Source organism: Ascaphus truei, chromosome 9 (genome assembly GCF_040206685.1).
Source record: "Ascaphus truei isolate aAscTru1 chromosome 9, aAscTru1.hap1, whole genome shotgun sequence".
Taxonomy (NCBI): Eukaryota; Metazoa; Chordata; class Amphibia; order Anura; family Ascaphidae; genus Ascaphus; species Ascaphus truei.
In genome coordinates, this window is record NC_134491.1 from 56024611 (window position 1) to 56044874 (window position 20264).

At 39.5% G+C, this 20264-nt stretch overlaps 2 protein-coding genes across 4 annotated transcripts in view; one reads left to right on the forward strand and one right to left on the reverse strand.

The window, feature by feature from the left end:
• The window catches only part of TDRD9 (tudor domain containing 9), an 87317-nt gene extending 69742 nt beyond the window's left edge, over positions 1-17575 (reverse strand). The window contains exons 1-2 of one of the 2 annotated variants that reach the window (XM_075614953.1): positions 17308-17575; positions 1227-1318 (exon numbers count right to left, since the gene is read on the reverse strand). In XM_075614953.1, the coding sequence (XP_075471068.1) occupies positions 1227-1318; positions 17308-17480 (265 nt within the window). In that variant the 5' untranslated portion in view covers positions 17481-17575. Of the gene's footprint in view, positions 1-1226; positions 1319-2566; positions 2593-17307 lie in introns of those variants that run through there. The other variant, XM_075614954.1, reaches the window with a different exon arrangement.
• Positions 5331-10329, forward strand: RD3L (RD3 like). Of its 2 annotated transcripts, none has more exons than XM_075614956.1 (4): positions 5331-5813; positions 6335-6517; positions 6961-7266; positions 9045-10329. In XM_075614956.1, the coding sequence occupies exons 3-4, from the start codon at positions 6968-6970 to the stop codon at positions 9340-9342; spliced, it is 597 nt and encodes a 198-aa protein (XP_075471071.1). In that variant the 5' UTR covers positions 5331-5813; positions 6335-6517; positions 6961-6967; the 3' UTR covers positions 9343-10329. The 2 variants fall into 2 exon arrangements, with proteins under 2 accessions (XP_075471071.1, XP_075471070.1); XM_075614955.1 differs by having other exon boundaries at positions 5335-5813; positions 6950-7266.
• Positions 17576-20264: the final 2689 nt, after the last annotated feature.

Consider the following 20264-nt stretch of genomic DNA (forward strand, 5'->3'; position numbering starts at 1 on the left):
AGGTAGACAGTGCAGATGCAAAGTAAGGCAAACACATATAAACAAGTTTAATTTGTGTTACAAATGCAGCAATCTGCATTTCCACCACATTTGTAAAATATAAACTATCAATACTGAAGACACATTTCACCTGAACAAATACAGCTTTCTGTCAGCAAGGCAGTGCTTCCTTCTGGCATTCTGCAACATGTCACACAATGTAGATATAAGATTTCTGCACGACTTCACAATGGCCAGAAGAAGGCTCCAGCTGCTAGCAAGGTATGTTCCACTCGTACTACAAATCATCCCCCTCTTGCTTTATATAGTCAAATGTTAAGGTACCAATTTGCACTACTCCGTCTTTTAAATTGTGAAAGCTACTTTTAGATTACAGTTCTGAAATCTAAATTCCTCCTTTATTGACATAGAAAAAGTTAGCAAGACAAAAACGTCAACTTTATTTGTAATGACTAGATTTTCCCCAACATGCAAGCAAGTCTGTTCAGTAGCTCTTAAAATAAAACGAAAAACAAAAACTAATAATGCAAAAAAAAAAACATTTAACACATACAGCTTTCTTATGGGTAGCATGTTGTAATCGGGTTTATTTGAGCATCCCCTTAAACAGGCAAAAGAGTTTAAAGATCAAGGAAATGCATTCAAAAATCAGGTTTACCAGGGAAACATAAAATAAACAAATCACTTACAGATATATTAAGACTTAACGTCTTCGGTGCAATGGTGGCGGCACCGAAGGATTAATGCTGCATGGGCCCCCGCAGCGCGATTGCAGCAGACACGGTCCCCAGCGCCGCAAAATTTTGCATGTTAGTCCGCAGCGCGGGGGGCAGTACATCTTACTACATATGTAGATTTAATCCACTAAACAGATCATTGCTATTAGTTAAATTTAGTTCTATACCGGACTGCACCTTCAATCCTTTTCAGGGAAATGTTAGTCCAAAATGCCCAGATCCTACAGTACTGGCACTGGGCAAGAATATTTTCCCGCCAGACACAAAATGGCCACGGAGTCAGAGCCCTCTCCCACAGCCAATCAAAAGCTGCAATGGCAAATTTTCCATTTGTGACCTCATTGGCCAATTATTTTAGGAACCTGGGAGGGGGGGGGTCGGGTTTCTGGAGGTTGGTTGACCATAGATGAGCTAAAATAAGGTATCCCCCTGGTGCGGGTAAGAACATAAAAATGACATTTAAAACATAAATGCAGGTGGGGGGAGTACCTGGTTCTTTATCAGCATTCCTACTGTAAGAGCGCAGTTCTTCTTCTTCCAACTGTTTAAACTTCTCAATATAAGCATTTCCGGAATGCAGCCTGGGAACAAAAAGCATATATCAATATATGTTATGATGTACACACATTAAGAACAGACCTGTGAATATGGGAGTTTAAAGAACTGAAGAAAGGTATTATTAATCCAAAAGCATGGTCAATAATTCAACTCTACTGTGGTCTATATCCTTTGTTAAATGAAATAAATATTCCCCTTTAAAGCCTTTCTTACACTACGGTGGTAATAATATTCAGTGCATGTCAGAGCCAGTGAACAATAGCTCTAGGTCGTTATGTTTAATTGCATTTATTCATGAAGAGTCACGGTGACATTATATGGACATTCTACAATCAAATTAAGTGTGGACTGCAACACCAATTTAGACGTGTAAAAATGTATTTGAGGAATGCATAAATATTACTACATTTTTGTCTCCTTTAGTTCTAGGACAGTCTCACAACAAACTGGTCTGAAATGTGTTGCAACCAATTCCCACTGAAAGTCAACAGTAATGCCAGTACAAATGAATTTACTGTTAAGTGACACATTTTAACATACATATCAAGAAGAAAAAAAACCTTAACAATGGGAGCATTGTAAAGACTTTAACATCATCATGTTCAGCATCCATTACAGTTTCTCAGATCCTGAGGCAATTATAAAAAATACCACTGTTAAGAAACTAACCGAGTCTCTTCCCGCAATCTCCTCCTGGATGTCGCACTGTTACCTGAAGGTTAAAATGTCCAAAACAGAACCAATACTCTTTTCCTCTTCCACCCCTACACCAAAATGCTCCCTCAATGTCAAGAATACCACAATATCATTAACACCCCGAACCCGCTTGTAACAGGTCATCTTAACTCCGCGCCCTCTGTCATTCCTCACCAAGTCCTGCCGTCTCCACCTCTAAAATATTGCTAGGATACGCCCTTTTCTCACTCATGACGCAAATAAAATCCTTGACTACTGCAACCTACTCCCAGTTGGCATTTCCCTTGTTTGCCTGTCCCAACTCTAATCCATCCAAAATGGTGCTGTCAGACTCATCTACCTCACTCACCGGTCCAATTCTGCTGCTCCACTACGCATATTCCTACACTGGCTTCTCAAATCTTCTTAAAACCCTAGCTCTGACGTACAAAGCTCTCAACAATGCTGCCCCCCACCACAAACCCCCCTTACATCTCAGCCCTCATACTTCAATATATTCTTAAACGCCCCCTACCCTCTACATCAATATATTCTTAAACGCCCCCTACATCAATATATTCTTAAATGCCCCCTACCTGCTGCTCATGACATCCACCTTTCCTCCTGCCTTATCTCCTCTCACGTCCTCCTACAAAAGACTTCTCCCATGCTGCACCCAGTCTCTGGAATTCACTACCACATAAAATCAGACTCTTCCCCAGCTTTCAGACATTTAAAAATTCACCTTTTCAAGGAAGCCTATTTGCCATACCCCTAACATTCAACCACCCTCCCCCTGCCCCTGCCTCCAACTCTATTGGGTGTAACCGTGTGGCTGGACCAAACTCCATGCTATCCAACACTGGCAAAAATTAACAAAATCAGCTGTGCAGCTGGATCACACTCATCCAGAAGCATACCCCATTCCACAATAAGCAGCCACTTTACCTTTTGTTTCAACATTGCCCCTCATTCTAGATTGTAAGCTCTCACGAGTAGGGCCTTCATTACCTCTATCTGTTTGCGCTGATTTGGCAGGTCATTCTTTTCATGTAATTTACACTGCACCTCCATTGTACCGCTCTGCGGACTATATTGGCGCTTTGCAAATAAATGATAATAACCGAGTCACAAATCATGTTATGTACAAGCTAGCTGCATATGAAGCCTTTGAAAGTTGAAAGCCATGAGATGGTACAGGTATTCATGTGCTCCATGTATTTGTAAGTAGGTGGCATTGCTGCTTGAATCAGAAGCCATCTCTCACATTGGCTGCTCTGTAATTAAAGTACAAATCTCCCCCCTCCCGCCCCCATTTTTGCAGAAACTAAAAATCAAAATGATTGCACAAAATCGGAATGTTTAGGCATCCCACAGAGCTGAACTGTCATGCTTGGGTGACATTATGACTTTGCTATTGGCCAGTGGAAATGAGGCTTGGATGGCAACCATATTGATTTCCCAAAAGGGAGCAGAAAAACAAAAACACAGACAGTCTACATATCTCGGCAACCAGGAGTTCCCAAAGATAAACATAGGGCTGTACAGCGCTGTGGCACTCCCTAGTCAACATTACAAAGTTGGATGGACAGCTCCTAAAGATTCGAAAATTAAAAATCGACAATACTTTAAAGCGACAATACTTTAAAGCGGCAATCCAGGACCCCCTGCTTCCTGAGATACTTACCTCTGTTGTGGGTACCAGTATCTCTAGTTTAAAGGTCCTGGTTACACAGGCCAATAGGAAGCCGCAACGGATGACGTCATGGCTTCCTATTGGCCCACGTGACACAGGACATGTAAACGCCGCCATTATGTTAGGCAAACAAGTTCCCTGCCTGCAGTTACCGACACCGCTACGGTGGTAAGTATTTCAGGAAGCAGGGGGTCTCCAGAGCTGAAAATTAACATTGTGCAGCTCCGGAGACCCCCTGCTTCAATCATGTAAAAAAAAATGCAACCTGGATTGCTGTTTTAAACACCCAAGATGGTAATTCCACAAGCTAGCATTTGCAGAGTAATCTAATGCTATTAAAACGTACAAACCATTCAATACATAAATGACGGCATTTCCAAGTAACTATTAGATCCTAAAATGTCCATCTGTACTAAATTTACTGTCACTTACTCCTATTTTGCTGAAGGTATTACATGGTATCAAAAGTTTAACTAAATTCTTTGACAAATATTTCTTCTCCAACTTTATTATACAATTAACAGAAAAAAGTTACAATTAAATAGTTTCACTATTACAAACCAGAAGTTCTGTAAACTGGCTTTAAAGCAAGGCGCGGTGTTTTTGTTTACTGCAAGCTCCCGATGGCAATTAAAGGTTTAATTGAAAAATTCATCTAGGTCAGCTGTTGATAAAAGAAAGTAGTCTTGTGATCTACATAGAGATTTTCAAATGGTGATAACTGGCACGGAAAACAATGTAAAAATAAATAAATAAAATCTAATTGTAGGAATAGATACAATTATTTTGGCCAACTAATATGTTTCAGTCAAGTCATTGAATAGTAACCTCAATGAAAATATCTTGGGGTGAGGTAAATGTGAGATTATACACATAGTACATTTTTTACCTACAAATCTACCACTGACTTTGTTCAATGTTTCAAGTTGCATAGATTGTATACTATGTGATTCTAAAGGTCAATTTTGAGACAAAAATGCCAACAATCCATAAACACTAATACATCTTGTATTCATTAAAGTAATTATTCAAATGCCTTTTGAAATACCATGCTAGACTGCACATTGCCATGTTGGTCCAGATAATGTATGCTTTCTTTGTTATTCCTCAAGCCTAAATTCACTTATTACAAACATACTGTGTGATAATTATCAATTGCTCATCTAAACAACTGTTCGCTCCCTCTAAACTGTTTAAAAACCACTTTGCAAGTTCTATGGCTACCTTTTCTTTTCAAAGTAAATATCATTCTTAATGCACTTGAAAACATATACTGTATGAAAACCAATGGGGTTTACAATGTAACCAGCTAACTGGAATCTAATTTCCTTCCAAAACATCAATAAGTAGAGTTCTTGTGTCTCTTGTACTGGGAGGGCTAGGTTGCTATCTATAGACTGCCTGTCATAGAAGGTTACATGTTCTAATGATTTTATTTTATTTCAACTCCAGTATATGCTGCTAAATGAAATGTTATCCTACAGAAGCTAAAACTACATAATATGTACCATGCTCTTTAATTAGCTACTAAACATTAAAATCTTGAAGCATTTTCCTAATCCGCATGAGTTCACAATTTGGGGTGTCAGAGAATTACTGGCACTGTATAAGTGGTAAGAAGCCATGCTTGCAATTTGTCTTAAAATTTGCGATGACAGTTCTGTCATTATGCACCCAGCTCCTTCATATTTTCATAGTACCATATACAATGCAATGTGAAAACCTTCCAGCTGAGTGTTATTAATCTTGACATCTGAATTTTTCCAGTGTATAATATCCGCTTTAATAACGGCCATGCACGTCATTTATGTTGTGTGGCATCTAGGGCACATTAACACAACCTCTGTTCGCCAACAATTCAACATCTCAGGGGGAAAAAAGGAACAATGCTGAGAAAATTCCTAGCTGTAAAATCAGTAACCTCAGAAGGAAGTAAAGAGAAGAGATGTCTCCTCCTGCCTGAGGTTCAGACTAATAAAAAGAGACTAAATAACTGAAACGGAAAGAAAAAAAAAACTGCTTCAGCGACCTTTTGTGCTTACAATTCCAGTGAACATGAATGTAGTAGTGGCTCTTCCTACATATAATCCTAAATGGGAAGAAAGAGAAATTATTGGATCATTTTCCAGGACCGTAAGACATCAATGGTAAGAATTTTCTCTCTCTCATCTTCATTACCAGTTGAATATTGGGGTTTTGTTCCACGCTATTAAGATGTGGTTGCTTGCATTCTATTATTTAAATACCAATAATATGAACATACATATATTACAGGGAATTGTAAAGGCATATATAATATGCGCACCAAATGAAATAATTTTGCCAAAAGTTTATAATCTAAAAACAAATAGACGACCTAAAGTTTAAAAAAAAAAAAAAATTAAATACCAATACTGTACTGCACTTGGCAATTATATAACAGACACCTTAGCGCTTGCAATAAAAAAAAAGAAAAATCTTGGATGTTTTATTGGAATTCAAAAAACCTAGAGGCATTTACTGCTGTAAACTGTGACCTGGAGTTATGCAGAGCAAAGCATCACATCATGTGACAACCTTAACTTCGGCTGTAAGCACATCAGCAGATACAGTTATTCACTGTGCTACCAACAATGTTTTCAGATGCACTCTACGGGTATCTTCCATTATTTCCATTTCTTTATTGCAGCTAAAGACGGTACCAGTTTTAAATGGAGGAGATATTCGACGGACTATGAAAAGGGTTTAAAAAAACTCAACATACACGGGTCACATTTCAAGAAATAACATCAAAAAGAGGACTATTCCTGGAAGAACAAAAACATACAACATACAAAGAGATCGGCTGAATATCAGAGAATAAGATTTACAGGTAAACTATTAAAGCTCTTCTTTGATTTAAGGTTCATTTTGTAGGATGGTGGGGGGGGGGGAGATCTTCAGTTATGGCTGCTAAATACGGTAGTTTCATTGTGAAAAATATTTTAAAACAATGTTAGAACAGAAATTGCTCTTAGACAAAAGCATATGAAATACCGTTCTTTTGTTTCACTGCATTAAAACAATTTGGTGTTAATTTCTAAGAAATAAACCTGGTCACATTTTCTATTATGAACAACCTCAGTACAGTCAGAATTATATGTATTTTCTCGCTTTGTACCAGTTCCTGTGTGTGTTTAAACTAATACAGAATGGAAGAGATGCATATCACAAAATGATTAAAATAATAAAAAGACGCAGGCTGGAAAACTATAGGCCGGCAAAGGTTTAAAAATGATCATCGGTGTGAAACAATTCATTTCAGTTGCTTTCCAGATTGAAGATGTCCTTTTTTGGGTGGATGAAATGGCCAAGAAACGAATCTGATAAATCCACACAATATTCTAGTTCAGATGTTGTGACCAAGACTTTATTGAGGGAATTGCAATGGCACCTAGGAGAGCGTGAAAGATTACTACAAGAGATTGAAAATGAACAGAAGGTCCAGAAAACGGGAGTGGATTACAACTGGCTAAGAAACGACCACAGCTTGAAGCCCAGCATCCCTGTTACTGAACAAAAGCAGCTTGAGGTTCTGTGCTCTCAAATTCAACCTTGCCACACTGGAACAGTTCTCAGCAGGTACTGAAAAAAAAATTTCCTAGTACGCTTGTGTCTTGATCAACCTTTCTTTGAAAAATCTACATAACAAGAGACAGGGGGTGCCCAATGCTGCATCCAATTGACAAAACATATAAAGTAAAATACTTCAATAATAATAATTGGTTATTTAGTTAACCCTTTGGCCAAAGGCGTCATAAGCCTGCATACCAACGTCAAGGTATAACCTTGAAAAATCTACAACAGATATTAAATTTTCTTAAATGCATGAAACTATGTACAATATAATTTGTAAACTGAAAGCAATATATATATATTTTTTCACTCGAAGGCCCTCAAAAGACCTTAACGGGCATCAGGCATTGTATTTGTATAAGCTCTATAATGTCACACTGAAGAACAACAACTAATTGATAAAATGTGAAGAAATGTATTGTGACATATATATATATATATATATATTTTTTTATTATTTTTTTTTAAATCAATGTTTTGCTAAATAAAAGTTGGAAGATAATTAGTTTTAACATTACAAATAAATTATATTTTAGAAAATAGAAAACATCCTTAATTCAATCGATTACTTAACATCATAGATGGGGAAAGATTTAAGGAGACAAGCCGATCCTCCGGGGAACGACGGTGCTGCTATCAGTGAAGGATTGGTGTCGGGATCCCTTTTTCAGTGGGAAATCTGCCTATGAAGCTGAGTCTTAAACTGCATGTTATGTGTCCCTAAAACTTTAATGACACCCATGGTTGACTGATCTTAGTATCAAAACTATATTTAAAAAAAAAATCTAAAAATTTAAGGCTTCCATATGTTTTTTATTTTTGCTATGTTCTAGTCATAAGTATATTGCCCAACTCTACAATGAATTCAAATGTACTATAGAAATGCTTCAGCGTTCTATGGCGATATTTAGTTCTAATAAAAGCTGTTTTTTTATTGCTGTTTTTAACAATGTTAAATAAAAATATAATTAATTGTTTTTGTATAGCACTACTAGTTTACATAGCGCTTTACAGAGACATTTTGCAGACACAGTCCCTGCCCGGCAGAGCTTACAATCTAAGTTTTTGGTGCCTGGGGCAAAGGGAGATAAAGTGACTTGCCCAAGGTCACAAGGAGTCAACACTGGGAATTGAACTAGGTTCCCTGCTTTAAACTCAGTGCCAGTCAAGTGTTGTTACTCACTGAGCCACTCCTCCCAAAATATAGACTAAACTAATAAGGGCTGTTGGTTTTGTCGTAGAAGAGTTTACAGTTTGCACAGGCTACATTTTCAGCTGTTTCCAATCAAACTATAATGATGACAAGGACAAATTGCTTTGGTAGGCACAGTATTGACCCGAACAACAAGAGCAGCCGAGTTCTAAGGCTACTTTTATTAAACACAAAGCCAAGCGGTTTGGCCCCTATAGATAAAATGTTACTGCACCTCTATATCCTCCATTAAAACCGCAAAGTAACCTAAAGACAAACTTTCATTCATTTTTTTTATTTTTATTTTAATAAAAATAAATATTTCTTACTTTAAATTGTGACTTTGTACCCTTTTAGCTTAAATATAAACCTTAAAAAAAAATGCAGACATGTTTCCCTCCCCCTTTGTTTGACATGGCTAATTATTTAATTTTTTTTTAAAACGTGTCATTGTCTATATACATCAAAATTAAATCTAAAATTATATTACGCGAGTATATTGATGCCATTATTTTTTGTGTGCTTAAGCGAATACTGTTTGGCGGGTGCGGGTGGGGAAGTATTAAATAAGTATACGTCTTATCATTCTTAGATTTCGTGAAGTTCTGGCAGAAAATGATGTGCTGCCATGGGAGATAGTCTACATATTCAAACAAGTGTTAAAGGACTTTCTAAGTTCCATCGAGAAAGAAAACCAACAAGTGAATATAATGGATATGTGGAATGCAAACTGTTCTGTCGCCTTTACACTCCCTGGTGAAAGTCCAACAAGATCTCACAAAGATGAAATCCCAACAGTTTCCAGTTATGTCGATAAAAATACTCAAAGTTTGTTTCCAACTTTCTCACACCGAATTTGGAATCTGCCATATTATTACCCATCAAGTTAAAGATTCTTCTTAACACTATCCAACAGTAATATCCCCGATCATGGACTCCCAGGAGTTTATCAGCTAATGCTCCCAGGAGCCAGGATCAGTCAGTCACCGAGAAACATAGCAGGGCAGGCATGTTAAAATATGCAGAAGCCATTTAAAAAAACTGATACTGAAAAACAGGCTGCTATGCATTATGTATGTCCATAAAAATACAGTGATAAAAAAAAAATCCTATTTTGAAGCAATTTTAGCTAGTTAATGCAGCTATTTTTTACAGACAAGCTTTAAATATATACATTGTATGGTCCAATGTAGAGCATATTTTTGTATCCGAGTGTCAGAAATGTGATCCGATTATATTTAGGTCATTCTGTTCACGTTTTATAAGTAATTCTGTTATCCGTTTGAATTCCTGCACATATCAAAAAAATGTTACAGTCTTTTATTCAGTTTGTTAGATGTTAGTTATGGAACGGTATATTTACTATTTATAGTCATATAGGTTACTATGGAGGTGTTAATCAATTTTAAATGTAAATGTTTTCTCAGCAGCTATTACTATGGACACTGTTCTACAGTTGAACATGATGAAATATTAGGCGGCAGCAACAGCAGCAGAATCTTGCTTAAGGCAAGATAAATATAAAAAACAAAAAGCGGAAAGTTCAAATGCAAATTTAACCCAAGGAGAAGACAGTGTATGGCAATGTAGTATCTTTAGCAATATTTAGATATACAATGAAATGCTACCTTTCTGATGTTTTTTTTTACATGTGTAATAGAGGTTGATATAAGCATATTTAGGATTACTTAGAAAAATTATATTTTGCAGCACTAAGGAAATGTGTGTTGTGTTTATACATTTTACCATATGAAGTATTATTGTATATCCAACGTCTAACCAATTTATAGAAATGTTATTCATGTTTGTACTTTTCATAAAGCTTTCCAAAATCTGTTGTCCAAATTATTACCTACATAAAGTGAATTCTTGCAATGCTTACTTTTATTATTGTGTTTCTTCTATGAATGCTTATGAGAGAAAATAGGAATCGTACTAAATAAAAATCATGGCAAACTTGTCAACATACAGTGCAGGCTAGTGTGGTGCACAAGAAACTATTTTTTGGATAGCATTCTTCACCAGCTTGTGCACGTGCATGCATTAGAGTTAAAAATGTATTAGGAAGCACAAATCCCAGATGATAAAGTTTAAAAGAGCAATCCAAGCAAAATCTTTTTCTTTTTTTTTACTTTAAATAAATCCGTTCTGTAGAATTAAATAATACTGTACTACTTTTTTTATTTTAACATTCAACTCTTAATGAGTTTTAATATACTGAGCATATTTTACTTTCTATAGCAGGCTTTACGCACACCTCCCCAGCAATGCAAGATCTTTGTAACACTTTCCTCTTTGTGATCACTGGTTGCCAATATTCCCAGCAGTTAAGCTGCAAACTGTAACAATAAATAATGCTACCTTAGTAATATAAGAATTAATTGTAGCTGCTGAGTTATATTGACTGTCGGATTGATTGAAACTGAAAGGCAGACATTTAGTGAACCCAGGGAAGCAGGATCTTTGCTGATCGATTACGAGAGGACCAATCGCTCGGCAGCTTAGGTAATTAGTGTTCAATAAAAGGTAATCAAATGCTGCATATATTTACAAAACATTTTTTTTTAAGCTACTTGGATTGTCTCTTTAAGTAGTTCAATAGTAGATGATCCAGGAGGCAAACACAAGACTCAGAGAAACATTTGCCAATTATGTCTCATAAGTGGAAAAATAAATTCCTTCCTGGCTCCAGTAAAGACGAATAGGTTTTCTTCCACACATCCTTCCTATGTTTAACCTATTTTGCATATCCCTGTAAACCTTTCCTTTCTAACCTTTTCTTAAAGCTATTTCTTACAGGAAAGAACCTTTTCCCCCTTTGCAGCTCCTGAAATCTCACTTCCTCCAATCTCAAGAATGACGGTGTCATTTGGGATGAAACGTTTCCTTAAAAGTTCCTTGCATTCATCTTAAATAGTAATCATATCCCCTCTTAGACGACATTAGAATAAAATACAAGTGTGGATAGCCTTCCCCCATAATTCAGATTTTCCAACCTCTTTATTCAAGGAGCAGTTAAAGCTGAACCGCTTTAAATATTTCAGCTCTGGGGACCCTCTAGCTCCCGAAAGACTTACCAGGGAACCAGGAGGTAGCATCCCCCCTAGGAGGAAAAAAAATGGCGTTATATCTCCAACATTACACAGGCCAATAAGAAGCCAAGACGTCATCCATTGTGGTTTCCTATTGGCACATGTAACATAGGGGATTTAAGTACCCAGCGCCACCTTTACTGGTATGTATCTCAGGAACCAAGGTGTCCCAAGATCCGACATTATCTCTGTTCCTACCATGTAAAAAAAAAGTGGTGTGTCTCCTGTGCACTTTTCCCAGTTCCATAATGCTTTATTTCAGTGGTGACCAAAACTTATAATATCAGAGTACTTTAAAATGATTGGTCCCAGTAAGCCTTGAACCACAACGCCTTAAAACTGCAGTTCAGTCTTTTTTTTTTTTTTAATTCATTTTTTTACTTCAATAGTTTCATGTGGGCAATCTCTACTTACCTAAAGAACTGCATAGCTGCCAGTCAATTCGTTCTCAATGTATTGATCGGCGAAATTTGGCGACATTTTTAGAGATGGCATATGTTTTTAATCTGCTTTTGTCAGTCAGTGGAAGCTCATGAATATTCATGAGTCTCCCAGTGACGTGTGCTCGCTCCTGATCTGCCGCTGTGTGGTGTCCCCCTTCTGCCCCGATCCTTGTGCCTGCCTGCCCGGGCGGGAGATGGAGGGTGGTTGCAGGGGGAAGGGGGGAGCGGGTGATGTGTCCCCCTTCTTGCACCGATCCCTGTGTCTGCCTGCCTGTGCGGGAGATGCAGGGGGGGTTGCGCTGACACTAGTGAACTCTCATCCCATGAGCGCTATAGGCCATGTCTGTACATACTGTGCTATATGTATGCGCACACAGCTGTCTCTCACACATACTAATACTCCTTGTTTTTCCATCCCTATACACCAATAGGGACCACAAAGTATCCACACACACTTTTAGTTGTGCTACAAACTCTCACATTTCCACACCCACCCACACCATTTATATCCACTCCCACTCCACACACACCTTGTGTAAAGCACTGTATATACTGTGGGCTCTCAATTCATTTTTATTCACACTGATACACACACACACTCTTTCTTCACTTGCTTTCAGTAACCTTTTGACACCTCTAGCCATAAAACACATCCACACCGGGGGAAGGAACAGCACAGATAACATTCCAAGAGACACTGTTGTTAAGTTTACCTTTTGCTTCATTCATTGTAACATCGCCGGAAGAACAGATCAGTGTATCTCGAAAGCTCGCACAAATAAAAGCATTTCGTTAGCCACAGAACGGTATCATCTATTTATTTTTTGATTATTGAAGCTCGGCTAACACGGTACTGATACCTCTAGATGTATATATATATATACACATATACATATATACACATACACACACACACACACCAGAATATATGAGTTCTTCAGTATTTGTTGATACCTTTTTTTATTTGGACCAACAATTTGTGTCATGGGACAAGCTTTCAAGAGCTTTCCTCTCTTCCTCAGGTCAAGCAATACCATAAATACATACACACATATACATACACACTGTGTGTGCGCATGTTTATGTGTGCGTGTGCGCATGTTTATGTGTGCGTGTGCGCATGTTTATGTGTGCGTGTGCGCATGTTTATGTGTGCGTGTGCGCATGTTTATGTGTGCGTGTGCGCATGTTTATGTGTGCGTGTGCGCATGTTTATGTGTGCGTGTGCGCATGTTTATGTGTGCGTGTGCGCATGTTTATGTGTGCGCATGTTTATGTGTGCGTGTGCGCATGTTTATGTGTGCGTGTGCGCATGTATGTGTACGTGTGCGCATGTATGTGTACGTGTGTGCATGTATGTGTACGTGTGCGCATGTATGTGTACGTGTGCGCATGTATGTGTACGTGTGCGCATGTATGTGTACGTGTGCGCATGTATGTGTACGTGTGCGCATGTATGTGTGCGTGTGTATGTTCATGTATGTGTGTATGTTCATGTATATGTGTGCGTGTGCGCATGTATGTGTGCGTGTGCGCGCGTGCATATATATCTATATTATACACACATACATAGACACCTAAGCTCCGCAGGGCCCTGTGCCTGGAAAATGTCTCTGTAAAGTGCTATGTAAAACTAGCAGCGCTATACAAGAACAAGCCATTATTAATTTTAATAACACACATTGCATTGTACACATTCACATACACACAAAATTAAATATACATATTGTTTACAGTATGATATATACAGATTTGATTTTAAATGAGTTGTTAATATTTAACATTAACTACACACGTGCAATGGAATAAGGTTTAATTAATTAATTCTGAGCTACTCTCCTTTTCTGCTGCTGCTGTCAGTTCTGGGGGAAGATCATGTGACCAGGCAATGACTGATACATTTGTGCTCATGCTCTTGCAAGGCTGTGGAGGGGGCAGGACTCACAAAGGGGTGTGCCAGAGCCTGTTACAGAAAAGGAAGGGGTTGTGCCTTTCTAAAGGGTTGCTATAGAAACAAAAATGCTCGTTACATTAGAATACATTAAAAATTGTCTTTCAAAGTTGTTTTAAAAAAAAAAAGAAAATGCTACAAGTATTTTCTCACAGTACAGAACTGATTTATTAAATAAAACACACATGCAGGATATACCGTATTTATTTTGTCATAGTACCCGAGAATTTAACACAGAAACACCAAGCATAAGGATTAGTCCATAGACACTGAAGCCGTGCGGAGGCGCGCTGAGGCTGAGGGAAAGTACCGGGCCTTAGAGCGTGCGCCGTCCGTGGGCGTGTCTGGGGGCGGGCCAGTGATGTCACGGAGCTGGTTCGCCCTCTTTGGACGAACCGCTCACGTGAGCGGCCCTGCGCTCCTGTGAGCGCCGAAACTAAAGATTTGGTAAGACACACGCTTCCGCAAGCGTGCGCGAGCCCCTGCTAAAGCCGCTCTCATTGCGGCTGCAGGGGCTCACTGGTAAGCATGTGCACGCCTCAGCACCGCTCCCTGCACCATGTCCGAGGCCTAAGTATCACTCACTCAGCCATCTTTTTTTAATGTCCTCAGTTTCAGCACCACTACACTGTAGATCACCGACTCTAGAATGCCGTTTCACAAAGGCTCAGACAACTATTGAAAATGAAAGGACCTGGAATAGCAGGCTGCAGATGTTGCAAATGCCCTTGACTCAGCCAACAATAATAATCAATCTAAAAGCCTCCACTGGGCCGAGAAGACACTGGGTAGCTGCAGGCATAGTTCTCAAGCATTAAACATTTTGGCAGCTGTGGTAAAATGTGAGGGATGGAGTAATCCATTTCAGATGGCCACCTACAGAAAATATTGCCAAGTTGGTTGCTCTGCTTTTTTAGGGGGCGTAAATGGACTAGGGTACAGACAAATGGAATATGGTATTGCACTAGAGATGGTGTGCACGAGATTTTCTGGGAGGGGGGCGCGGCGGTTAGAAGCCCCCGCGCTTCCCCGAAGGCATTTAAATTAGATGCCGGGGACCGCACAAGGCCTCTAAATATCCGGTACCTTGGTTTCGGCCAACGCATCGCCATGGCAACCCGGCATTAAATGATATCATGGCAACATGACGTCACATGACCCCGCTGCGTCACTTGATGCCGGAGCCAATGTAATGGGGCGGGGGGGAGGTCGTGAGCAGGGGGGGGGGGGGGAGAATCAGGCAGGGGGGCGCAGAATGAAAAGTGTGCATACCCCTGCACTAGCGCATTTATGAAACATTAAATGAACACATTCCCAGTTCACTAAAATATCAAATATTGCCTTATTTAAGAGGCAAGTTAAGGTTAGTTTTAAAGATGGAGAGAGAAGGTGCTTGGCGTTGACAGAGTCCGAGTGAGTTCTACAGATAAGGAGCAGGGAGGGACAACGTTTGAAGGCAAGAACTGTAGAGGTGAAAAGAGTGGAATGGAGACAGTTGTGGGTAGGACGCAGGACACAAGCAGGGTCATAACGAGAGATCAGAGTTGATATTGCATTTTTAAATATTGTATTAGTAGACATGCATCAATTTTTCTATTACTAAATATTGCCTCCTGATGACTGTATTCTAATAGCCACCAGGCCGACACTGGCCTAACCGCTATTTTGTGTCCGACCGGCAATTATTTTACCCAGAGCAGGGGAACAGATGGATCCCACAGACATTAAAGGACCGCCAGGTTCAGGTAACATTTTTAAAAAATAAAGCACGTGGTGAAATGCTGCGTTTGGTTTCATGAGACAAGAGCTGACCACAGCGTACACTAGTGCAGTGGTTTCCAACCTTTTGTCGATTAGGGAACCCTATAATTATATTGTAAAATTCTGCGGAACTCCAACCCTCTCTAATAGCGCGACTGAGCTCAGATGCATTGTAAAAAGTCTTCTGTATTTGGTACAATTTTAAAATGACCTGAAAATTGCAGAGAACCCCTTAGGGATGCCTGGGGAAGTCAATGGTACAGAGGAACCATGTTGAAAAACATTGCAGCACTAGTATGTGTTATTTCAATTTCCGTTTCTGGAGGATTACCGCTTTAACCCACAGTGTACTCTGTGGACTTTCAGTGAACATTGTCCGCTTTTTTACACTTTTGCAGTGGAAATCACAGTTCTATAGCTTTGAAGAAATTGTGGAAGCAAATGGAAGGACTCCTGGTGTAATAACGTTTAAAAATATTTAATACACCTTGGACTTTATAATTGAACACTCACAAACATCCGTTTAAATTGTCTTGTTAAAATACATCAATAAATATATTTATTTATTTTAACAAGACAGCGCCCTACGGTAGACCGGTAGACCTAACAATATTAAAATAAAAAATCCCAATACATAACATATAAAACAGATGATTATTAGCTATCTATTGCAATTGTGTTCTATTGTTGAGCTGAAGCTTAATCTAGTGAGATGAACATGAAAAATAAAATATATAAAAATTATAATAAAATAAATAGTGTCCAAACTACACAATAAGTGTCCAAACTACACAATAAATGGCCAAACTACACAATACAGTCACAGTGACCTAGTAAAGTCTATATATACACACAAGAGGAGAAATTAAAGAAAACTTGAACCCTAAAATAAAACCTAATTTTTCTTTCTTAAACAACTGCAGGGATGGATTACATATTTAAAAGGTGCAGACCCACTTAATGGGGGCCGCAGTAATATAACAGCCCCCCAAACAGTACATTTTCTATCACTCCCTAAGTTTTATAATTCAACCCAAGTCTGACAACTTTGCAAATTTAGATCTGCAAAATACTGTGCCAAAATCATTGAGTAGATAATGCAATCTGAATGTGCCAGGACCCAATAATATACCTAATGAAGAAAGAAACACTCCACTAATTCCAAAGATGCAATGGCCAAGTCTCGGACACGGTGATTTTCCAGTGTTCATGCAAATTAAAAATGTAATGATGTCTCACAAATTACACTGTTGGGAGGATTTCACAGTCAAGTATGTGATCGGGGTGAATGTGAATAGCAAAAGGTATTTCGTATGCTATAAACATGAGATCACCGCCGTGTGTTAGACTTACACCCACGGTGCGGCCCACTCTCTCTCCTCCCCCACCCCCACGGTGATGAACTCGCGCGCGGTATTTAACCAACCCCACACGGTGCGGCCCACTCCTTCCCCCTCGCGCGCAGAATGTACCCCCCCCCCCCCCCCCCTCGAGCGCGGTATTTACTCCAACCTCCCGCGCGGTATTTACTCCAACCTCCCGCGCGGTATTTACACTCCCCCCCCCCCCCGTGCGGCCCACTCTTCCCCTCTCGCGCGCGGTATTTACCCGAGGTGCGGCTCGGACCTGCCCGGCTTTTGCGCGCTCTCACACGGGGTGGGATCCCCGGAGGCCGGAGCGCTGGGTCCCGGTGACCACGCGCCCAGTAGCTTCACGTCGGATACATTTTTGCCGATGGTGAACCAGTCATTGATCTGCGCCACGGTCAGTTTCTTCAGCATCTCCGCAGCGTGTCCCTTCCGCTCCCGGCACCGCAGTCTCTCAGCTCCCAGCACCGCAGTCCGACCTCCGCGCCAGGCACGTACTTGGGGGGGGGGAGGGGGGGAGTTCCTGGGGTTACCATGGAAACTGGTTTTGGCGGGACTTGGCCATGCAAGTTGCAACTAAATGAACATCTATGGATCTATAATCTTCAATTACAACTAGTGGGGGTTATTATTACAAATGCATTCCCTCTCTTACAAAGTTGCATGCATATGCTGAAATATATATATATATATATATATATATATATATATATATATATATATATATATATATATATATATATATATATATATATATATATATATATATATATATATATATATATATATATATCTCTATCTCTCAAAACAAAATAAAACGTAAGCGCTTGCTCAGTGTATCCACTAATTAAAAAAGTATATAAAGTTATGTGTAAAGTTATGAGACCTGTACAAAATAGACAAAATGTAACATTTGTGAAAGTAAAAAACGGAAGGTTCCGGGCTCTACGGATTTCAAAGAATTTATTATATCAAATACACAACCTTTCAACCATCAAAATGTGGTCTTTCTCAAGTGAACATAGCATACACAATAAAATGTCCACAATATATAGCCTCCAACCAAGGTGAAATTACTTAAAATCATCCGGTTACTCCCCAGTGAATGTCTCAGTCCAGGGTGGATAGCGCTTGCGCGCGCACATCCGGGTCTCCGTCGCCTTCGAATGATGTCATCTGTGGGCGGTCCTGCCTCCCAGTGAATCCTGTAGACTCTACATCTGGGGATCTTGGTATCCCTTCAAATGCGCATGCGCGAGCGCTCATCATGGTCCGTCATCCTTCCCGATGACGTCATCACGTAATAATGTGATCTCCGATTGGTCCATCTGGGGATCTTGGTATCCCATCATAGGGCATGCGCGAGCGCTCATCACGGTCCCGCATCCTTCCAGATAACATCATCTTGCTATAGTATGGTCCCTAATAGGCACTTTTGTCCCACGATGTCGAAGAGATAATCTCCTGCATCCGTATGCAAACTTCAATGCATTATCTGTATACAAGAATAAGAGTCCCTTCTTGTCCCCTGCGTGAAATCTGTAGGGATAGGGCCGTGGGCAAATAATATGACATGGTGGAGAGAGAAAAAAAAACACAATGAGTTTCCGGTATTTAAAAACAGTGATGCCCACGTACTAACACCAGTAGTACATAAAAAACCGAGTGTGGGTAAAGGGAGGGAAAAAAGCCAAATTAAATTCATAATTAAATGTCAGAGCTAAGAAAAATCATGGGATGAAGGTCAACACCAACAGCAGCATCACAATCCAAGAAATACATTATAAGTGCAATAAATAACACTGAATAGAGAAATCCCTACACAATCCCAACCATCCAGAACTAGAAGAGAATGGCTTGACCTCTCTTCATCTTACATTAATGAAGCTATTAAGGGAGATATAATCATTGAGGCCCCTTGGGTATACGGTATCAAGCGTAAAAGTCCAAAACGCTTCCCTTTGCAATAGGGCAGTGTCTGTATCTGAACCAGAAAATGTTTTTATGGGGGATCCCCTGATGAAATCAGCTTAGCCTGAGGAAACGCGTAGGGACGTGTTACTACTGTCATTCTATGAGTGCTCGCAATCAGTGCCAGTTTTGTGAGTGAAGCCAGACCCTGTTCCGGTGTATTGGGACTCTTTACCACGAAGGGAACTTACGCCCAAGAGACGGGAGTTGCCGGAGGAACCTCCAAGGTGTAACACCAGCCAGAGAGGCGTGACGTCAGTCCAGAGCATCTCCAGTGGAGCAGAGACTTTGTGGTGGCTACACACGACGGGTCGGAGCATGAGTATTACTCATACAATGCTTTTATTATTTGGAACCTTGTGAGTTTTGAATCGTGATGTCCATGTTTTATTACATTTTATTTACGATAATACACGAAGATCGGGTGCTTTTTCTTCTTTTTTTTCTGTCATATATATATATATATATATATAAATACACGTGTGTATTAATGCCTTCTTGCATTAACTGCATTAACCCTTTACACAACAGGTTCATTTTAGTTACTATTGTCTAATATTGCCTGTAATGGACCCACAAATTTGGCATGATGGGTTCTGATTATATCTAGGGCACAAATAAAAAAAAAACATGCATAGTATTTGTCTACGTTGCTCTCAGTTGTACCATCTTTTGAAACTCATATTGAGATCATATTACAATGAATGTGCACTGGAATTAAGTCAGTTCTATTGGAATGATGTTCACACTTTACTGCGGCTAATGCATGACAATTCATCAATTGATTCATCAATTGATACAAAATAAATACATACTAAAAGTAATAAGTGTGCATGTAACAGGGGACTTATCCCTGTTCAGTAATGTTCCTTTAATCTAGCAGTGTGGTAGTTAATTACTAAACACCACCTGCCTGATTAGATTGTTTACAAAAAGCCTGCCTTTGAGACAGGAAGTGACTCTCTTTAGCTCTGACTGAGAGCTGACCTTTGGAGACACCACAATGTCTTGAGTTCTGCCAGCCACACAGCAGAGCTGATTGCAAGACACCCAATAAGACTTCTAAACCTGGATGCTGATATTTTTCTGTGCACGCACGGGTGCGGTTCCAGGAGAGCAGAGAAGCTTACTCTACAGCTGATAAACAGATACGACTTTCATTATTAAGAGACTGCTTATATCTGCTTATTTTCATGCTATGTGTTTGGGATGGGAGAAATGCTTAAC